This window comes from Phaenicophaeus curvirostris, chromosome 7 (genome assembly GCF_032191515.1).
Source record: "Phaenicophaeus curvirostris isolate KB17595 chromosome 7, BPBGC_Pcur_1.0, whole genome shotgun sequence".
In the NCBI taxonomy this organism is placed as follows: domain Eukaryota; kingdom Metazoa; phylum Chordata; class Aves; order Cuculiformes; family Cuculidae; genus Phaenicophaeus; species Phaenicophaeus curvirostris.
This window is the reverse complement of record NC_091398.1, coordinates 30859270-30882765: the sequence shown is the minus strand read 5'-3', so window position 1 is coordinate 30882765 and position 23496 is coordinate 30859270. Positions and strand designations below refer to the sequence as shown.

Here is a 23496-nt window from a genome sequence, read left to right as displayed (position 1 = left end):
AATGGCAAAAACCGCTAATGCAGGTTAGACTGGAAATTCATTCCAGCATTCCAGTGAATAACAGAGTTTCATGAGGAAAATCACACTTTCAAGTACAATCTCCACTGTTAAAGAATGAATGTCCCTCCATTGCATACTCTTGTACATGTTGTCAGTAGAGGCCTCCTGATTATTTAAACTAATTTCTTTCATCTAATCTATGACTTTGGTTGTAGTTGAAAAATAACCGAATGAATGAATATAAATATCAAGTAGATTCCAGCAATGTGCCAGAGAATTCAAGAATAGAAGAAAATGGAATAAGTATTTTTCACATGACGCATGGATAAATTGTACTACTCCTTCCAACAGTGAGTTGTACAGGTCAGAAGTATAGCTAAGTTAAAAATGAAGTTCATGAAAAACTGGTCCTTGATAATCATCATATACACTGTTCTGGCTACAGCTTTTGGCTCTAAAGCCCCAACACAGCTGATCAGCAGCTAGAAGTATGGCTGGAGATTAATCAGTCTTTACGTTTTGCTTTTTTTCACTCTTCTCTAGGAAAAGGCTGCAGGCTGCGAACTGTAGCAGGTTACTGGACAAGATGGATTTCTTTTTTAAGTGAACTAGGCTGAAAATTCCTATTATCTTGTCACTATGTGACCCTTGACTCATTATTATATAAGTCACTGGTTTATATCCTTTGGAGTTAATTGGCTTGAAAGTCTTTGAATTCTATAACCTTATAAAGCTATGTCTTAGTCTCCTGCTTTGCTCTTCCATAAGAAATGTGCCAGAGAACAGTGGGATTCCCAGAGATGCTTTTGGGAGAGTTGGGCGAAGAATCCTTAAAATGTGCTGGAGTTTGCCATGTGTTTTGGCTGGCAACAAGCTGTCTCCAACTGAAAAGAATAAATTCCCCTTTTGAAAAATTGCCGGGGTCTTCAGTGAGACATCTTGCTGATGTCAGCACTGCCAAAGGCATGACGAAGCCTCAAGATTTCTAGTTTGCTACACATGCATTTATTTTAAAGCCAGATTCTTCCATCTGGGTACTCAGAAATCGGGGGAAAGGGAGCAAAAATGTCTTCATAAAATCCTTCATCCTGTTCCTACATTGAAAAGTGTTAAATGTTTATGACAATTAGAAGGCACTTTTCTCCAGAGCTTTCTCCAGTCAAAATAGGAGGCTATACTTCTCTAAATATGCAACATGCGAGGCCTTTTAGTCTACCAAAGCTCATAGACCTAAATTTCCTCTGTCCATTCTCTCTGCTCCATCCAAAGTACTGGGAAGAAACTTGCCCTCCGTGTCCTGACTCCACATCCATAGCAAGCATTTGTGGAGAAAGGTCTGGTGCTAGAGATCAGGAATGTTTGGCTTGTTTATAATAAGGATCTAAACTCCTTGTGAACTGTATCTCTGTAAGGTTACCAATAAAAGGCACATCTATGTGCATGCTGTGTGCTGAAAACACTGCTGACTGACCACAGTCCACAACCGAGTCTTAAATGTACTGAGGGAAATTTAAAATACAGAAATCTGCTTTCTAGGGGAGTGTGTCTGAGCCAGCCTAGAGTTGTGTTTCTCAGAGGGCTGGCTAACAGGCTTGTCTGTTCTGAATTTTAGCAAATTGAGTACATTTGTTAAAATATAAAATTAAATAGACATGGAAATAAAGAGATACTTATTTTATTATTCTTACAGTCATGTGGATTACAAATTCTTAATACTGACAGACAAGATTCTCCTGTAAAAGACTCCAATAAGCATTTCGCAAATTACATTTGAACTGTAATACATGCCAGACCACAAAAAAATGTGCAGTCTCCATCCTTGGAGGTAACCGAGTTCAGATTAGATAAGCATCTGAACAATCTGGTCTGACTGTATACCTCATCCTGCTTTGAGAAGAAGGTCTAAAGGCCTTCCTGAGGATGTTTAAGATCAGCCTGGGTCTTGGTTTCATACTTTTGGGTGTCAAAGACCCTTCTTCACAGGAAAAAATAACATTATTGACTTGCCACCAACCGGAGGTCAAAGGATTGAGCTTATCTGCAGGAATTCAAATCAGAAATTATCTTGCTAGGGTTTAAATCTTGAATCCTAGACTGCTAACTATAGCTGGGTATGATTTTTATAAATTATTTTTAATAAGGACTATTTTTGGGGGTGGAAGGGAAGGAATACCCTTGCGTTCCTTCATATTTGCCTCCTGAAGTCTTAAATTTAACTGCTGTCACTGTCAGGCTCAGATGTCAACTGCAAGCTTAACTGAACTGAACTGAACAGGAGTACTGACACTTGAGGAGTTTTAATAGTATATGATTTAATGAAGTTTGGGCCATGGGGAAAGATGATCTTGAAAGAAATTGAGCTTTATGCTAAGAAATATTCTTCCACTGCATCTTAATGAATATCAATGAACAAAACGTCCATTACACTCAGCCTCCAGTGTGAGCTGTTTGCAGTCCACACACTAGATGCACACATCCGTAGTCAAGTTAGAAGAGACTTGTTAATTGATAGGGACTGCAGGGTGGAGATGAGTACTCAGCAATGCGCTACAAAGACTTGAGTTTTGCGTTTCACATTGATTCGTTGTGTAACTCGGTCTATATAAGCACTAATGGTACTGGGAGACCTGCAGAAGAAGGGAGGCATCCAATTTAAGCAATGTCTTCTTTTAAAGGATTGACTTGCCCCAAAATGTCCATGTTGAGTTCTTCTGTATTGTTACCATTAGCTCTCTTAGAAAAACAGTTTCATTAGCTGACTGATCTCTCTAGGGAGGTTTTGCAACATGTTTCTGCTCTGAAACCAAAATGGCCTAATGTGAGACTGAGCTAATGATTTACAGCAGACAGAGTGTCAGATTAAAGTGAACTTCTGTTGCCAAAGCTATATTAAAAAAGCCAGTGGCGAGCTTAGTGTAAGATAGCACTGATTTAGACAAGGTAGAGCCCTCACTCTACAGTAATAGCAAGGAATAGTCATTCATTCCACGCTGTTTATTGGATATATATGGGTAAATTTATCAAATATATAGTTCTGAGCATTTTAGTTACATGACAGGAATACCCCATAACCACTTTTGAAACAGGAACTTGTTTTTCGTACTGGTTAAAGCTGGAAACTATGACAAAGATTCAAAAGAATAATAGAGTATTCAACAAGGAGAATTTGGCACTAGAGAAGTAGTCTGTTCTGCAGCTATGCCACAAGCTTCCATCATGATTTTGGGCAAATTGCTTCATATTTCCATGCCTAGTATACAGAGTTTTTCTAATAATCAGTGTTTGGTGAATACTTTAGATATTAGTGATATCTTTTACTTTTTTTTTTTTTTAAATACAGAAGTAAAGACACATGTAGTACCTTCCTGGCTGCTGCTTTTTGATCAGCTTTGTTTGTCTTTTATAAATCCTTTAGATTTGTATTGTTGCTGGTGTGGTACGTTATATATATAAAAAATTCTCATGTTGACTAGTGAGCTGTATGGTAGATGAATGCAGAACAATGACAGAAATATCATTACAACCTGAGAGGCCTATAGGTAATTTTTTTGCTGTTTTTATTACTCTAAGCATTTGTGCAGATACTGTGTACTGTATCCTCATGCATTGTTGGAAAGTGATAAACCAAGTACTTAAGGACACATTTATACACATGTTGCACACAGGTATGCAAGTGGAATAACATGAATTCACTAATACCTGCTTCTCTGCATGAGGTTATGATTCCATACTTGAGTTGGGATGGGGAAGTTACCTTCTGTGAGGAAACTGTTAGCTCTATGCCTTTAGATGAACCTGTATGAGCAGTCTTTCCAAGCAAGAAGGAGAAAATACACACTTAGCTTAAGAACAAGATCTGATCATCAGTAACTCCAATAGTAAATGAATATAATAGTAGGATTATTAACTGCCTATATACAGGGCTTGGTACTGGTTCAACAAGTGACATATGCATGCTATATCAGCATTAGTTCTCTACCCTGAATCTCCGTTATAAGGAAATGTGATAGCATAACCAGCAGTTCACAGTGGCCCTATCAGCATTTTTGGGGAGTGCTGGAGAAGTCTGGCTCATTGCCAGTTGCTCAGGCTGAGTGGACCTACATGGTCCGAAACTGTGCGTTCTCCCTCTGGAAAAGCAAGTACACACATCTGGAAGCAGATAGTGAAGCAGAACAACTGTAACCACTTGTATAGAGAACAGTGCAGCTCAGAAGCACTAACATGAAAGCTTCTGAAACTTCATCTTCTTCTGAGAAGCATCAGATTATATCTTGCAATATCCATGTGATTCCCTGTTTACAGTTAGGGACAAGAATGCAGTGAATTTCCTAAGAATATGTGGCTGCACCAGCTCTTTAACCTTTAGCTTTTTAAATTCCCCTGAATAGCTCGAGGATTTTTGTCACCAGTTTTATGGGTAAAGGGTAACTAGACTGGTGGTTAAGGAAGAGATGTCTTGTCTTGTTGTTGGTGCAGTTGTAGTTCAACAGTTTTATAACCTCCTCTGTCAGCCTCCCTACTAATACTTGCTTGCAAAACTCTGCAGCTGCATCAAAACTAAATTTTCACAGAAAGATAACAATGTATAGAGGGAGAACAGTTTATGGCGCCTTATGCATCAGTACCAGTACACTGAAATAGATTTATTGCTGAAGAGCGATCTAGATTCAGTCTCACATCTGTTAGGAGAAATTCTAGTAGAACTCCTTGCTTAGTTATTTTTCCTGATACTTACCTTTACCTGTCTTCTGGTGAAGAAAAGGAAAGATCATGACCGTATTTCTCACAACAAAACTCCTGTATTTTACCTGCTGTTAAATGCTATGAATGTCTTAGTTACTAAGAAATGATTCATCACGACTCCTGCACATGTACATGGGGCTCCTAGGACCCAAATTTACCCTAGGAGAGACACGGAATCTGCTGACAGTCTTCCTGGGGAAAGTCCTAAAATTTATTGTGCCTTTCAGTGAACAGGTATCAGAGCTCTAATTCAATCAGTTATCAAACCAGATGCCTAACATGTAGCACATGAGTAATCCAAATAGATTATTGACTCAGGCACAGGAGCAGATGGTTTAGAAAAAGGGCTCCTGAGAATGCATTATATATTTGTTTGTTCCATTAGGCCTGTGGTAGAAGGAGATGTTCCTGTGCTGAGGGCATTTGCGTGGGAGTGGTGAGCTCTGGTTTCATTCCCAGCTCCATTCTCCTTCGCGTCCTTGGGCAAGGTCATTTTACTCTTTTATGCCTCAGTTACCCCAGCTGGCAAAGTGGGAATAACAGCACGGAGTGGTGCTCTGGGCTTCCAGTATTTGTGAGCTACTTTATCTGCAGATCTCAAAAGGGCAGGTTTTAAATAACTTTATTTTATCTCAGAGTTGCCGGGAAGGGCAATATGGTGAGGGATCATACTCCGAGGAGGCTTAACAGCAATCTGCAATGTGAATTACAGGGGAGGGGTGAATTTGGAACTCTGGTCGCCTGATCTAACTAACCTTGTCCATATGGTCCTCAGCTCAGCTGGGGAGGCTCTTTCACAAGGAGAAAATATCTCTTAATTTCAACTTCTCTTGTGCTGTTTTGCAGGAGAACGCAGGCATTATTTTCTAGCTTAATTTAATGCTAAATCTATGGTGCACTAACATTCAGAAGGGTGTTAAGGGTTGTTACAGGTTTTTAAGGGGTAATAATACCTCTGCTTATAGCACTCCTCTCCCTCGGAAAAAAGGCTGCAGGGCATAGTTTTCCGAGCAAAGCAGAGAGGTCTGCCATGACCCTGAGCCCTGTCAGCAATAATGCAGAGTTCAGTTATAACCTTTTATGGTTTCGCTTTTCTCCTGCTGATGAATTTCAAATGAAGGCTCTGCCAGTGCTGTCGGCATGGACAGTGTTCAACTGGCTTTTGCAGCATATTAAATACCTTCTCTGGCTAAACAGCTTGTGGAATGGAATTAAATTGTTTCTTTCTGTCTGTTCTTTATCTGGCAGACAAATATCACAATAGCTAATAATAGCATTAAACAGTAATATGATAACTGGATTTAGAAAGAAACCAAACCAATTTTGAGAATACAAAAAAACCTACTTCAGGACATTGCTTCAGTGCTGTCTCTGTTCGTAAAAGAAAAATAACTTTTTTCAGGGGCTGTGGTTATACTTTTCTCTGTTTTCTACTGATACAGCACTGCTGCTTAAGAGCCATCAGAGCCCTGCAAGCTCTTAATGTGCAGCAAGCCCTATCGCCTTGCTTCAACGCAGCCTGACCCTCACATCAAGTAGCAGAACAATTTCCATTTCCCTGTGCTCCAAGTTAGATAAGGAGATTGCTGCCTTTTTTGGTCTCCTGGAATGGGGCTTGTGTTCTGCAGACTCTGTAAACTGGGCTATGTGGAGAAGGCAGCAAGATCTCGATAGCACAGTTTCATGTTATGTGGTTGTCCTGTACGAGCTGTGGGCTCACCACCTCTGTAGAAAAAGTCTCTTTCCTTATGAGGAGTAATTTTGAGTTATACACTGCTAAAAAAAAGGGTAAGGACCTCTAGTCAAATTTGTCTCATAAATAGCAATGATTTAAAGGCTGAGCATACTTACACTTTATGCTCCTCAGAGTGTTCAAATACAAATAATCAAAAGTCACTCCAGGCTGTATATCAAAACCTGTTTACCAAATTATTTCTGAGAATTTGTCTGAGGAAGGAGTGCAGCTGAATTCAATTTGGGAGTAAATAAGAAGTGTGTGTTTCAATCCTGGTATGGTCTTAAATGTGGCTTATACATTTCATATGAGGCCAGCTTGTGACTTTACCATCAGCCCAAAGGGATGCATGCCACAAAGAATAAACTGGATCTGACTTCCTTGCTCTGGGGATTGTGGTGATTTATGCCTATCTTTGTTGGGAAGTAGAGTGTTTTAAATCTATGCCTAGTTTGCTGGAGCACAAAGGGAGAAAAGCAGTAGAGCCCTCCTTCACATCACCTCCTCTCCCCTCTGTGCGTGTTGTGTAGCGCATACGAGTTGCTGCGGCTGCCTCCTCTGTGCCACTAGTGTCAGTGACTTTTCTGCTGTGCAGAACTGCCCCTGAAGCAGGCTTGAGGCTAAATTACCTGCTTGTCCATCTCCTTTGCCTACCACTGGGCTTTGGGAGCCAGCTCGGGGCAACCCTACTGATAAAGAGCTTTGTGCTGGATTCCCCCTTAGTATTTAACTGCTCAACTTCCAACTATCTTGTTAGCCTCTGCAGTCATTCTATTAGACAAATGAGGTGATTGTGCATCTGAGTAAAAGAGGTTTAAGTACTCTCTACCACAATGGAGGTGGAGTTTGTAGGATTCTGACTAAGTTCACCAGGACTGTGCGGATACAGCAAATTAGAACATGACAATCTAAAATATCATAAAGCATAGATAAGTCTTGATTTTTGTGTTAATGCATGCTGTAAGTTAGCCAAGACTGGAGTACCCCTAGTTTCATATAGTTGAGATATCTTATAGTAGAGAATTCATACGTATTTTCTTTTGTTGCTTGTGACAGTAAAACTGAAGCTAGAGTTTGGTGTTTAAATAAATTGCTTCCCTTATAGAAATTATCACAAGTAGCAGTGTATTTTTGGATGCATTCCCTTCCTTCTAGTTCACTTGTGGCTATGGTTTGGTCCGGAAGAGGAAGAACAAAACTGTGGTTGAATAAAGCCTTTGAAAAGCCCTCTTAATATAAGCCTGAGTATGAAGTATGTTGGTGTGTGTAAAAGACTGCACGTGACATGCAAATGAATTATTGAAGATGGGCAGCTCAGGGACATTAATGGTATAGTAAACATTAAAACAGAGGACAAAATAGTGCTTGACTTCCACACCCCTCCTCAACTCACTGGATATTTTTGTTGGAAGCAGTACTGATAGAGATTTCATATTCCAGAAGGAAACATAGTTTGGCAAGATGTCCTAGGTTTTGATACAGACAGATGAATAAAGGGTAACCTTTAAAAATCCCCATAGAATAAACTGTTGAGAAACAAAATAGACACATGGAAAGACCATCTGCAAATTCTCTGAATGCACAGAGCTGTAGAATACCATCCACTCTGATATCAAGTAATTTTTAAGCATGGTAAAATGGTACATATACATCTGTCATATTAAGAAAGAGCAAAGATTAGGCTTTCATTCTTGTTTATGGCAGCTACCACCACAGTATTCGTACATTGAGCAGATCAGCAAGCAGTGGCACACAGTAGACTTCAAACAAAAACATGCATCTTTCTGGCTCAAGATTCCAGCTGGGGTTGCTGGCTTTGATCTTTACCTACCGGGAAGAATTTAGTAGGAAGGTAGAAATATTTCCCAGGATGGTAGATATTATATTAAAACCATGTGGCATTTTCTTAACCACTGATGTCCCCATGGCCATGAATGTTTTCTCTCCAGTGCTAAAATAACTAAGCCTTGCTTTTGTAAACTATGCTGGCCAAATGGATTGCAGTTATCTAGGTGAGTCATGGAAAGAGCATTCACTAAGGTAACTGTGGCCTAGGCGACTGATAAATCATGCCTAGGGTTTCATTTGGAAAGTAAAGTGTGTTGAAAGTCAGAAAAGAGAGACTGTATTTTCATGCCCTGCATGGCAAGCAGGCTACTGCACTGAAAGACTGAAGCATATGCATTCTTTCCTACTTCAATATAAAATTCAGTGCAGAGCATTAGAGCAAGCTAACATTTTTTGTTGTTTAAATAAACACATACCGTCCACACTTAGCTGTGTGCATAGCAGATGTCAGAGAATCTGCTCTACTTTGACAAATCCAGACAGATACCTCTAAAGGGTGAAATGCTACTGGCTCAGGTTTTTCTTCAAAGTGTTTCCCTCTTGCTATCAGCAACTGCTCTGTTCTGTTTGGATTTAGGATGTCAGCTGTTACTTATCCAAGTTCTTATATCTGCATTTTGAGGTGAAGCAGTGATGATTATATAGGAGGAAAACAAGACACAGAGCAAAAATTCTTCTTCTGTTCGGATTTTGAAGAGGACAGAGATAGCATCATTCCCTACAAGGTCTACATAGATGAGTTGTAGTGAACAGAAGAAGGCTATTGCTACTGCCTGACTGAAATCATACTATCTATGTGTGCCAGACAAACAGCACTCTGGTGCCTGCTGTACAGTGGTTTCGATACTGTGAATGGTGTGAGCATTGAATTTTCACTTCTTGCAGCTCTGAGGAGGCTGGGGCAGCACTAGTACACAAGAGGGCTGCTACTCTTTGGGCACCAGGAGATCAAGATTCAGTTCTCGTTTTTGCTGCAGTCTCTCTTTATAATCTTGGAAAATCATTTAATCTTCTGTGATTCAGTTAATGGTAACTATAAATTCATGCTTGTTAATAGTCCCTGTTATTCTGCCAGAAAATGAAGCCAGTGAAATGTGACCACTAAGCAGGGCAATGAGCCATTCCAGAGGTTAAGGACATCTGGTCTCTGATATTGTGTCTAACAAGAGATGTACTGTATAATGATGACTCCTAGTGGAACGGTGTTTTAAGGGTTGCCAAAACTAATAAAGATAACCTACATTCTGGCAGTCTCTTTTTTTTCTGCCTGGGCATTCTCATGCTGAATGCAGCGACAAACTCTTGGTGCCCACCTCCCTTCTTCCCTGCCAGTCTTTTCCCTCATACTTCAAAGTTCTATTTATATACCTTCTAATATGTTTAAATTGTGTGGGGAGATGGGTTTTCCATCACAATTGACCTGATGGGAATTACAAAAGTTTTTTCAAGGCAATCATTGGTTAATGGAAGTTTCACTCTTCCAAACAGTGAACTGCCTTGATCAGACTAGACTACTCCATTTGCCCTCTCTAGAAATAAAACCACAAGAGTCAGAGAAAGTTCTTCTGTCCAAGAACTAAAAGCATGTTTGTGGGAAACTGGCTATTTCCTCCAGCTTAGTGATTTTCCTAGGAATGCTAATTTGAGTGTGGAGAGATAACTGATAGAGTCCACCACAGTAAGGCTTTGATCGAAGTCCATAAGAGTTTTACCCAGATTTTGTATGTTTTTATTGCTGAGAAAATGGCTGTAGTTTCTTGGCTGTTTTGGCTGCTCTGCCTTTCTTCAGGAGAAAGTGATAATGTCGATTAGCAGCTTAAACCAGCAAAATGGGACAGGATTTTATCCAACCATGTCCAGTGTAACCACTGTTCGTCACATGTCACACTTTCTGCCTCTTCCTTTTCATCTTCTGTTATTTGATCCCATGCTTTGATTTCTCATTCAACCTTTGGCCACTGGTTCATCCAGATCAACATCATCATTATTTTGTAGGTTCTGCTAGATTACTTCTGAGAGGATTATTCCCAAGGAAGATATTTATTCCTTTTAAAGTCTTTTGAAGTACTTAACTTCCATAATTATTTTCTTAATCAGTAGATTTTTTAAAAAGTCAACATTTTTCTGCCTTAGGAAAACATTCATTCCAATAACTGTCATCATTAAACTTCATTTTGAAAAAGTTATATAACTGCAAGGTTTTTGTACTGTGTCAGATGCTTGCTCATCTGCACACCTGGTTCTGGTGATATTGGCTCTGTTCAGGCAAATAAGAGCTGTGGGAACAAGTCTCTAACTAAGGAAAAGTAGTTTAGAGTTACTGTGTTCCACTTCCCCAGCAATTTCCAAAATGCTCGTGAGATTAAAAAGATCTCAATATTTAAATAATGTATTCTAAGTTGAAATCCTTCCTACCAAACAGTGCACTAGGCTTCCAAAAACTGCACACAGACAGATAAAGTTGTGGTGTTTCAAGATCTGTGTTTCTATACCAACAAACCACGTTTGGTATCTCTGATACACAGGCAGAGTTGGATAAGTGGCTGCAAAAGGTTAGTAGTGACCCTGAAGTATGGAAGCAGATGAAGGAAGATGGAGAAAGAGCATCACAGCATAGTGACTGCTACAGGTGTAAACCTCTAAGCAAGTTCACTAAGGAGCTATTTGCACTATGGTAGGAGATTTTATTCAGTACGTGCAGGCATAACTGTGACTGGTTTTAATCTTAATAGCTTCTGTAATGATAGCTTTGAAGGGCATTGGGCTTCATCATGTCTTAGCAAGGTGCCCAGGGAGTTGAAGAGCCCATGCTGAGGCCCATGTGGGATTGGCACACGTTAGGTAATTCAGATATGTCTATCTGTGCTGCAGTCACTCCATTTTGCTGTAGTACAAACCTCCGAAGCAGAGCAGTGGCATGAAAAGAAAAGGGCTATTAGCTAGGACCAGTAATACCCCAATGGAAGTTCTACTTCTTACCTTCAAGATTTCATCTAACGTGCTTTGCATATGTGTTTCTGCAGATAAACCAGACCCACCTGCTGGAACACCTTGCGCATCAGACATACGGAGTTCCTCCCTCACTCTCTCGTGGTACGGCTCCTCTTATGATGGTGGAAGCGCGGTGCAGTCCTACACTGTGGAGATCTGGAACTCGGTGGATAACAAATGGACAGATCTCACCACCTGCCGCAGCACCTCTTTCAATGTGCAGGACCTGCAGACTGACCGGGAGTATAAATTCCGTGTGCGAGCTGCTAACGTCTATGGCATCAGTGAGCCCAGTCAAGAATCTGAGCTGGTAAAAGTTGGAGAGAAACAAGAAGGTTAGTTTTTAAAGAGAAGAAAAACAATCTAAATTCAATTAAACAATATCTTAACAGTGGAATCCTTTCACATATTCAGACCGTGCCCGGTTGTAAATTATGTTTGGTGGCTTACCTGAAACATACTGATGGATACATTACAGTTTATACTGGACACACCATGTTAAAACAAGCCATAAACACTATCCCAAATTTGCTTTTGGACAAAGTAAATGTGCTTGCTGCTAGCCAAGTACTGAATATGCAGCACAAACTGAATTAACCTCATACTTAGTTATAGTTCCTGTGCTTCAAATCCCAGCATGGTAGGGAACATCAGTCCTGTTGCTCCTACTACACCAGTCTTCTGAATTCAAGGCTGTCTCATCAGCATGTTGGTTTTGCAGTTTTACATGTGGTAAAATTTTTTGTAGGGTTTTTGATTACAATAGCATATACTTGTAAAAATATTTTTCAGTATCTCTTGCCTTTTATTATTTTGCTTAAGATCCTCAAAGTACAAATGGGAAGAGCTGGAGCATTATTCAGAAACTGATATCAAAATTTTAAACACACAAAAAAATCAGCATTATTTAAAAAAAAACCATATTGAATGCATGGTTTTGTGCACACTCACATCTACCTACTCTGCAGGGTTCACTTCGGTAATCATACCACACTGAAAAGCCCAGACCAGGAAAAATGTATTTTGCCATTTATCCTGTCTTTGATGGATATTCTGTGCTGTATCTCTCCCTCCTTACTTATGCATGCTGGGCTTTGGAGTTCTAAGTGTCTCACATAAGCCTTGTGATGTTATGTTTTATTAGCACAGCAAGACAAAATTGTAGGAAACTGATGAAGCATCACACAACTGTGTAAGCCTCTCAACAGACATTTCCAAACAAAAGTAAATCATATGTCTCTTCAAGTACTAAACTAGATGTATTTTGAGAAATTACTTGCCTCTGTTTTCAAGATTTAAAACCTGATCTAAATCGAGATGCAGCTTCTCTTCAAAGGAGCAAAAATAATATTAAGAGTAGCAAAAATACTGAAAGTAGGTTAGATGATATTGGCGCTTCATAATAAAATTCTCTGTGTTTGAATGCCCTCTTTCTTTAGTTGCAGGACAGACAACATCTGCAGTTGGGGACCTGACTCCTCCCTACATTTGCTTTTCCTTGAGCAAGAAGTACTTGTATGGGAACAAAGCAAATAAGCTATTTTTCTTTTTAAGATTGAGAGATTTCTTACTTAGACTTAATACAGAAAGGCTAGAAACTGTATGAATCATTGTGATACATAGATAAACCAAGCAAAAATGAGTTGTTTTGAATGAAAAGAAAATATATTCTCTTGGCAGGACTGTGGATTGTCTTGGTGCTCTGAATGTCAGGGCTTCTTGATTTCAATTCTTGATACTGCAGCTAGCAGGGAGAAAGGGCAAGTCATATAAAGTATGTTTTTTCAAGTATGTGAATATAACTGGTGCTTTCATTAAAGGGAGTGGAAAATACATGTGTTTGGCACCTCTCAAAGTTAGGACATTAAGCTGGCATCTATGTAAACACTCAGCTGAGCAGCCAGGGATTTTCCATTGCTGCCAGAAAGACTGATTGTTGATTTTCACGCTGCGGTGGCCAGTGCCTATTAGCGATCTCCATATAATTTAAGTGAAGAAAAGGCATGGCTAACTTTTCACTGTGGACTTGATGAAAACAGCTACTAAAATAAGGTTGCAAGGCACAACAGATTAAAATAAGCATTGCCATGTTTTGGGAAAATTTGGTACCACTCTCGCTTCTGAGAAAAGTTTTAGCACAGCTACTCAGCACTTACCAAGCTTAGAGATGTTTTGCTTATCTAATTTAGGCTTCTACATGTGAAGCAAAATGTTTCTAGTTCATGTCTTCAGTATAGTGTCGCTGCAAAACCCGGAACTGACTTCTTTTTCTGATGAGTATTTGGCAGATATTAACTACTGGCAGCGTGGTTGGGATCAGCTCCCTTATGCACCCTTAAAAGGGGAGGAAAATGTGATGTGCTTTATGCAAGTGTGGTTTCTAGCTGAGGAAGATCTGAGGACAGCTACCCCAGAGCAGGGAGGGCTCACTTCCCTCCCTGCCCTCCCTGCTCTGCTGGCAAATCGCTGCAAACCAGCTAGTCTGTCCTGGGACAAAAAAAAAAAGAGAGCGAGAAGAGCTTTAGTAACAGATTAAACTTGCTTGATTGGCTTTGCAACCTGAATACAGTCGCAGCATTGTATGTTGGGTGTGAAAATGTGATGCCCATGCATTAGATGAGCTGTCTGCTCAGTCTTCACCCTCTCATCTGCTGCATATAACTCTCTACTCTAAAGCACCTAACAGCATCCAGAATACTGCATTAATATATCATAACATGAATCTGTTGGCACAGTGGGGATACATCACTTAGGCTTGCAGTCTACAATGGCAAAGTGCAGCTTCAGCAGCCAAAGGGACAATTGTACAGGTCACTCTGTGACTGCCTTGCAGCTCCTCAAATTACTGGTTATGGCCACAGGTCTTAGGAGCAAGACCAAGCAGTGTGAGTAATATATAACAACATTCTTACTACAACCCCCCTCCCCTCATAGAATCATAGAATAATCAGGTTGGAAGAGACCCACCTGATCATTGAGTCCAACCATTCCTATCAAACACTAAACCATGCCCCTTAGCACCTCGTCCACCTGTGCCTTAAACACCTCCAGGGAAGGTGACTCAACCACCTCCCTGGGCAGCCTCTGCCAGTGCCCAATGACCCTTTCTGTGAAAAATTTTTTCCTAATGTCCAGCCTAAATCTCCCCTTGTCCTGTCCCCTGTCACTTGGGAGAAGAGGCCAGCACCCTCCTCTCCACAACCTCCTTTCAGGTAGTTGTAGAGAGCAATGAGGTCTCCTCTCAGCTTCCTCTTCTCAAGGCTAAACAACCCCTGTAGGCAATACCTGTAGGCAACATAGGGAACAACACACAAACCGGTGCTACTGCCAGTTCATGCACATGCAACTTAGAAATTAAAATCCAGACACTCAGGCCATCTTTTTCTCTGTCTAATGTCGCTGGATTTGTCTTGCCTGCCTTTGAGTAAGCCTGCAGAACTGAGGACCCATTTGGACTTGAATGATTTAAAAATTCCGCCGTGCTCAGGAAAGGGCAAGCTGTCCAAATTTTCCAGTCTTCTTGAGCATGGAGAATTTGTCTGGATGCTTTGTGGGAAATATTCTCATGTATGAACTTGCTTTGCTTTTTGCTTTGCAATCCCAAAAATGGATAGAAAAGCGAGAAAAGCATTTGTCATTGGACCAGGGTTGTATTTATTGATTTTAATATTTTAAATTTTCTATTTCACTAAGGCATTCCTAGAGCTATTTATTTGATGGCTTTGTACTGGTTCACTATGCTGATGTTTCTAGTAAGCAGGTAAAATGGACAAGTGCTGCAAAATACATGATCTTGATTTCTTAAGATACAGTGACCAGATTGTGATTGTATAGTCAATGGTCATGTGGAAGTGGTGAAGATATTTTAATTATGAAGTTAATGTACAGTCTCCCTGACTGCTTATTGCTGTTTAGACACAGGGTCTACTAGTTGCCCGTGTTACTTGGAATAATTTGACATAATCTCATGTAAATACCATAACCTATATATTAAGTTATTAATGTCTTTTTATTTTCATCATAGAACTTAAAGAGGATGAAGCGGAGCTATCTGATGATGGTAAGAAGTTCATATTTTAATCAGGACAAATGCAAAGCTGTCTTTTTAATTAATGTTTTATGAAGATTTTAATCATGGTCCTTAATACTTGTTTGTAGAAGGGAAAGAAACAGAGGTCGAGTATCGGACGGTTACTATCAACACCGAACAAAAAGTTTCAGATGTTTATAATATTGAAGAAAGACTGGGATCGTAAGTACTACATTGTGCTTTTGAAGACAGAGTTTTTAAAGCTACCAATCAATTATAAACATCACGCGCATTCATTCTTTGGCAGTATCTTGCACTTTCAACATTCCAACTGGGTTTCTCTGTTGCAGTAAAAATAGATTTTAACATATGTTGGCCTCCACTCCATAAATGTTCTTTATTGCTATTAATTGATAATTCTAAATAGGCAGGCACAACTTGCATTTCTGGCAAGGAAAATGGAGTCCACAAATGAATAAAGGTGGAAGATGCATTCATAGTTCAGTGTTCTAAAAGCTAGCTGAAAAAAAAAAAAGGTACACATTGTGTACTTGCATTTCCATTATATCCATTAGTGGTAATAAGATTATCCTGCCCACAGGCTAGAATCTCTATTGACAGTGGTCATAATCCCAAGAGCAGTAATAGTTTTGCTCAGTGAAGGTCAGTGATTAGCTTGGCTGTGTTTCTCAGTGCTCAAACTCATAGTTATGTGAACTGCATGCCATGATAATCTTTCAGCAGTCTGTGCTGCTGGTGGTGCTGAAGGCCAGGGGATTCTGTATGCTATAATTAAGAAATCTTGCTAAGTGTGTTGTAGAGGTAGAATTGTACATATACAGTTTGGTGAAATAGCAGTATCAAAGCCTCTAGCATTCAGATTCTGATTTCACCTCTATCCTATACCGGAGATGTTTCCTGTCTGCTGTCCCTCCAGACGTGCATGACCTACAGAAAACTAAGTGCAGAAAAACTTGTGTCACATGAATTAAGACCTGATAGGAGTCCATTTTTTTTAAATCCTCATATAAAAATTGCTAGTTGGATTAGTGAAATACCTCTAAATGTGGTGTTCATGCAAAAGCTCTTGCAGATTACTCTGCACAAAATCAGTACAGAGCGGTATTTGTTATGAAGACATTTTTATTTCCAAATGGAGTGGTTGAGACAGAATATTTAGTAAAATGTTGCTATTCATGGTGGCCCATACATTGCAAAAATGTTTTATGGAAATAGTTATGTATTTTCAGGGGGAAATTTGGACAAGTCTTTAGGCTTGTTGAAAAGAAGACTGGAAAAGTTTGGGCAGGAAAATTTTTCAAAGCATATTCTGCTAAGGAAAAAGAAAACATAAGGGATGAAATCAGCATCATGAACTGTCTACATCATCCAAAACTTGTTCAATGTGTAGATGCCTTTGAAGAAAAAGCCAACATCGTTATGGTCTTGGAAATGTAAGTATAAAGCAGATCACACTAACAAAGCTAATAATGTTGAAAATAAGCGTGCGTACAAAAGTAGCAACTTACGCAGACATGGGACTGGCAAAAGTTTCAGCATCTGCAGGGCCTGGACAGTTTTCACATCTTGCAAGTTTTTCCAATTATTTATCCAACTGTGTAAGTGGATCTGTGTTGTGTCTCTTAAAAATCAGTGAAGATGTCTAACAGTCTTTATTGTCTAGTTTGTTTGTTTTTTAATCAAGTACCCTTGGTCGTTTTTTCTGCAGCTCACTTTTACTGCCAGTTGGGAGGGGAGAGAAAAAAATTACCTGTAATTTGGGCTTGCATTTAAAACCAAAAACGTGTTCAAGGAGAAGAAAAAAAAAATTCTTCAGTGAGTTCTAAACCTGTATTGAAGAAGCTCGTGTCAAACCACTTAAATATTGATCAGTTGTCGCTTGCAGAAAATTGAATTTTGGTGCAGAACATATAGATAGTAGGAGAGGAAGATATGCTTGAGAATGTAAACATCTAAGCTATGTTTGAACAAAATTATTGAATTTCCATGGAAAATTCACCCAGACAAATTTACGGTATCCAAGAGGTGTTGGGAACACTTCAGTTTTCATCAAGCGCCATATCCTGCTTTTATATTTTTAAGAGACCTTAAAGAATTAGTCTGTTGTTTTTTTTTCCTGCAACAATATAAATAATCTGATTGCAAAACATTTATTTATAACAAGGTAGTGCTGTCTGAAAAATTTCCAGTGAATGTTCTAAATCTAGATCAGTAGAGGCAGAAAGACTGGCTACACTGCCTGTTCCCCCCAAAAAACTAATTAAACATTAATTAAGCTGCCTAATGTCAATACACAGATTCTCCATGTGGTCTAGATGTAGCAGTTGTAGAAATTAATTTCTCCTTTACTTGAAGTTCATGGCATTCTTCATCCAAACCTATACAGTTACATCATGCTGAATTTGAAGACAGCCTAGGTTGCTGTCTTGTTCTTGCTGAGAAAAACAGCAACACTTATTTCACCTGCCAGAAGTTGTTCGCCTTGAGCTACTTACGCCCCACCACTGTGGGAAATAGCAGGAAAGTGCCACAAAAACACTGCTGTAAAGCATCTCGCAGGGCTGCGACTTGGCAATCTTCATGCTGAAAAAATACTGGATATTTACTTCTAGAAAACAAGAAAGTTCAGAACTTGTTCAGGTGCCAGAATTCATTATGAGAAAAGAATCTGAGCAGCATGGGATGGCAAGTAATGGTCAGATGTCAAAGAAAGTAATGACCAACATGACCAGCGTTTACATCATCCATAATGCACCTGCTCAGTGTGAATGCCAGACTTGTGGCAGTAGGATGGAAAGAAAATGAACTGTCGATCTGTGCTGATGTTTTTTCCTAAAAGGTTACATCAGCCTCTGTTCTGCTGCCACATCTACTTCATGTGCTGCCTGCTGCTACAAGGAGAAGAGGGTTTTTTGCTGGCAGGGCATGCTGAATAAGATATCAGCTGTTAGAAGCAAAAGAGACTATACGTCTACTTTGCTTGCTTGGCACTCACCAAGATAATGTGCAAACTGTTATTGCACTAGCATATTTCAGAGCCTAGGTCTCCATTATACAACCTTGGAACTTACGTGCAAGAAGGTTTTTTTATTTTTAGATTCAACAGTTAAGCAAGCTGATGATGGTAAGGAAAGGGAGCCCTACTTAGCCTGGAATTGAGAGCTGGCAGACCTAATGGAAAACAAGAAAATGTATAAAGAGTTTTGAATAGCATATGCCTTTACACTCCATTAGCTCCCCCTGCCAACAAAGGGAGGTTACTTTTTAAAAATTTAGAAAAGTGCAATCAAATTTAAAGAAGTTTCATTAATGAGCCTAATTAGGATGTGATTTTACTTCGAGGTGTCCACCTTTTCTGGCTTTTGAACCCACTAAATGAAATTTGCATAGTGTTGAGAGCCATAGCAGGAGGGGTTCTTAAAAGAGCACTCAGGCAGGCAGTAGCAGTCTCTCCCTGCTCTGGTGCAGGTCTGGGTGATGAGATGCTTGTGTGACACCTTCATGACTGGGAGCCTCTCTACACGGTCACATGTTACCCAGCTGACAGTCCCAGCATGGCAACTGCACCTGTATTGCTAAAGAGTCACTGATGGATTGATCATTCCTGGTTTAACAATGAATCTAAAAGAATGGGAGATTTAGATTCTGAACTAGTTGTGACTGAAGAAAGCTGACTTCTCCTTCCGTGTATATGTAGAACCTGATTTGCATTGGTTCAATTCAGCTTCCTAACATGGCAAAAATTAAACTGGATTTGGCTCAGGACACAGATGCAAAAAAAATGCATTCTATAAATGCAATTGCAACTTCATCCACTGGTGTTACTAGAGTGTCTAGAGGCGTCAGGGTAAAACCAGCATGCAGATGTAATAATGGTAGTTAATTTCCAAATAATATGCTAAAAGGTAGTGCTTGAGACAATAGTATGATTTCTGAAAATTTTTCACTTTAAGGATCTGAAAAGTATGGCACATGTATATTAAAAATAGTGATCGTTATCTGTGTCAAATAGTCACAAAAACAGCGGGTGTTTTTTAGCATTAGGATGATTAACATTTGGAATGTCAGAGTGCTCCAGACATAAACATTTTGCATGAAAGTGTTCTCATAAAAACCTCCAATACCGGTTAATGTCTTAGTGAAGTAACAAGATACTAGATCTCTAACTGATCAAAGTGGTTTACTAAAAAGCTATAGCTGTATTATTGACTTTATGTTACAAACATGCTATAATCCAAGGTAAACTCTCAGGTTGTCAAGCATATGCTATTCTTGCTATTTTCATATTAATAGGAAAGTGCAGTAGCATTCCTAATTATATGATATATAATTATATATATATTCTATTATCATTATATTATATAAATTAAGAATAGTATGATATATTAATATAACATATATAAAATATATGTTATCTGAAATCTTATAGCCAAAGAAACGAATGTGGTCAGAACTCCAGATGTTGCAATTTCAATTTAATACATGGGGGATATAACCATATATCTGACAACCAGCAAACATCGCAGGGCCAGTTTTCAGTTGTGTGGTTTTTTTCTGTAACTGAAATGTGCAATTACATTTGGCAATAAGCATGAATGCTGCAAAATATTAAGCCATATAAAGACCGTGGAGCATTTAATTTAGAACAGATTTCTCAAAGCAAAGCTGCTCTTCACCATTTGCTCCTTTCTGTATGGGTCATTCACCCATTGCATGCAAAGAAGAAATATTTCCCACCATTACATGTTAAGCAGATAAACCAGTTGAGTTATTAGAATTAAAAAAAAAACCAAAACAACAAAAAAACACCCCCCCAAAAAAGAACAAACTACAACTTAAATTTTACTTTACTAAATCTAGGTTAAAAATGTCCTACTTTAGTTCCACAAGCAGTTCAATCCAGGATATTCTGCCCTGGAAAGACCAATCATTTCACATCTTAAATAAGCATAGAAATGGAATTGACCTACAAAAATGGGATGATGGCTCAGCTAAAAATACCAGCACTGAAAGAGTTGTGGGTTATATCCTTGTCCTGTCATACCTAAGGAGGCAATTCCCTCTGAGCTCACTTGAGTCAGTAATTTACCCTTCGAGTTTTACATTCCAATTAACCATATCATTTGAATCCTTCCTTCTTTTGCCTTTCTTTGTCACTCTCAGTCCTTCTTTTCCTAAATTTTTGCTAATCTGCTAGAAGTTTTGTCCTTTTTGGTGGGACTCATCCGATGTATTTTAGTTTTCTTTATTTCTAAATTATTTTATCTGGACTTGTGTAGTGATGGAGCATCGGAGGGAAGGAAGCAGTGAGAAATATGAGCTCAGAGTCTGGAGAGGTGCTGTAAACACATCAGTGGGGTGACAATCATATGGTGTGTGCTTTACTGCCAACTGCAGGTGACTGAATCCTAAAGACAGGATGTAAAGACAGGATGTAAATCCAGCTGCATCTCCACTGCCTGGGACAATAGTATGAATGTTTCACAGTTCTAACCTGGGAAGGAGATTCAAAAAAATCTATTGATTTATAGCACACACAGAGGTGATTGTTCCTATATGATCCTTGTGTCTATGGAAAATGCCATTACAAAACAGAGATTGCATCCTGAAGTGATTATTGCAGGCTTGAACCATCTGTATTTGTGTAAAAGAATGATCACTCCCAAAATGAAAAAGCTGAAGTCCTCTTTTGTATTCTGCCTTTCTTAGGGTTTCTGGAGGAGAGCTCTTTGAACGAATCATTGATGAAGACTTTGAACTGACAGAGAGAGAGTGCATTAAATACATGAAACAGATTTCAGAAGGAGTTCAGTACATCCATCAGCAGGGTATCGTCCACTTGGATTTGAAGCCAGAAAATATTATGTGTGTCAACAAGACTGGTACAAGTATCAAACTCATTGACTTTGGACTTGCAAGAAGATTAGGTAATGACTATTCTGCCTATTTTAGTATGACATGGGGAAGAGGGCAGGACAAGCAGTAATTCGTACTTACTCTTACGTTCTTTCATGTATGAAGAGTAAATAGACGTGTTTCATATAAATAGTTCTGGTTTTAGGAAAACAAGAAAAGGGGAAAATAAGACATTCAAGAGTGAGAGCAGGGCACCGCATCCTCAGGAGAAGTTTGCATAAACACTAACCCTCAAACTGTAAAAAACTGAGCAAACTTGTCTTCATGAATACTAGAAATCCTTAAACCTTTTGTCACAGCAGGAGTGACATTCTAAAAGACTTTCAAATAGGGATAATTCCATTCAATTTACACTTCCCTGTTACTTTTAACATTACTTACCCTAAATGGAAGCATATTGTACATCTTAAATGTGACAGGAATTCTATAAAAAGCTGTGTTTTGGTCATCTTCAAAATTATTAATAAATAGAACTGCTTAGAAATAATGCAGTGGGGCTGGGGGAAGTAAATAAAGTTCCACTTGACAAGCTTCTCCTCTTCCTAAGCTGTTTTCAGCTGCTTCCAGTTGTTCATGGCAGACTAAGCTTTCCAAAAGCAAAGACTCTGGAGAGTTCTTGTCTTCATATTGCTCAGTGTTAATTCAGATCTAAGAAGCAGCCCTCCAGTTGTGTTTGTTAGTTTTAAACAATACCAACATTACGTATTGACCTTTCTAATCTTGCACTTCCACAAGAGAAAGAAAAATCATTCCAGGAATTAAAAAGAGATAAAATACTCAATGAAGTTGTTATACTGGGAGAGATGAGATCTGTGGCTCTTCTGCCATTAAATTGATTGGGACAACTCATATGAATTGCCACTTTCTGTACAAAGCAGCCCACAGCTAGATTCTTAGTTGTAATCTTTTGCCTTCCCTCTTTAACCAAAATTATGTTTAATTCTTATTAAAAAAAATAGAACAATTATTTTTATAAGAGTAAAGTTTGCAATTACAACCTTCTGGGTTTTGTTATCTACCTACATGCTGCTCCTCCTACTTCTTTTGAAGCTTAGGTATCAAGCTACTTCATACCGAAGAATATAATTTTACTAAAACAAACCAAAAAAAAATGGTGTGTCGAGTGAATAGGGGAAAAGAAATCTGCTTTTCAGATTTTAAGATGATGTTCAGCTCCAAAAAGGTATTACATGAATCTTGGTCACATGGACACTGCGAACTCAGAGATAAGGCATTTATTTCATTCATTAAATAAAGACATCACTGTCATTTATGTTCCTTCACCAGTATGGACGCAATAGTTTTCTGGGAGCATGAACTGGATTTTATTCTTATTGAGGAAACAGATGAACTGATAACTAAGTTCTAGTTCTAAAGTTTTTGGTATCAGAGGTGTGAGAAAGACTTCATCCCATGACGTTCCAGCTATCAGCCTGAAAACTATACATTTACTGTGGAAGTGAGTGGATTTCATCAATGAGACATATAATGTAACCACAGAATGGCCTTTATACAGAAATTTCTTCAATTACCTCAAAAACCCTCAAGCCACAGTGAAATCCACATTTAGCAAAAGGAAGGTCCTATTTTCCATAGACTGTTCATATTCATCAGACTTTCCATTTTTCTGTTAATCTTGTGGCATCGCTGTATATCACACAACTGACACTCGCTTGTGAGCTGCTGCAGTCACGCTATATTTAGTAAATCTCTAACCTATATATAACTTCTTGATATAGAAGGATGAGAGCTATGGGCACTGACACTGATTTTGATTTTACGATACTGTATATTCATTTGGCTTAATATGTTGCTAATTCTTGAAAAGATACATGATAGGTATTTGCTGTTTCTTTCATCAGACTCCTGTTCTGGATAACTCAGCGTGTGTGGCATTTCCCTAGGATAAGAAAGTGCCCTCCAGTTCCATGCCCATAAAACAAAAGCACTGCGTTAATCACAAAGATATACATAACATGGAGATGTTCTCCAAAAGTAGAAAACAATTTTTCTGTTTCATTTGCTTACAAAAATTGCTGAAATCACTTTTCACTAAATACCCTCTTCTTACCCATTGTTTTATGTGGTGCACTGAGTGCATGTCCCTCCACTTGTGTTCCTTCAAGCCTTATGATTCTGAAATTGGCTGTCAAATTCACTCTGATGGATGGGGGATTGGAACCCTCATACCATGGACCTGACCCTGATT

General features: G+C 39.0%; 1 protein-coding gene across 2 annotated transcripts in view; it reads left to right on the top strand.

Annotated features, from left to right (window-relative positions):
* Positions 1-23496, top strand: part of MYLK (myosin light chain kinase) — a 150809-nt gene that overhangs the window by 108510 nt on the left and 18803 nt on the right. For both annotated transcript variants that reach the window (XM_069861430.1, XM_069861429.1), the window contains 5 exons: positions 11353-11655; positions 15345-15380; positions 15479-15572; positions 16601-16804; positions 21081-21298. In XM_069861430.1, the coding sequence (XP_069717531.1) occupies positions 11353-11655; positions 15345-15380; positions 15479-15572; positions 16601-16804; positions 21081-21298 (855 nt within the window). The remainder of the gene's footprint in view (positions 1-11352; positions 11656-15344; positions 15381-15478; positions 15573-16600; positions 16805-21080; positions 21299-23496) is intronic.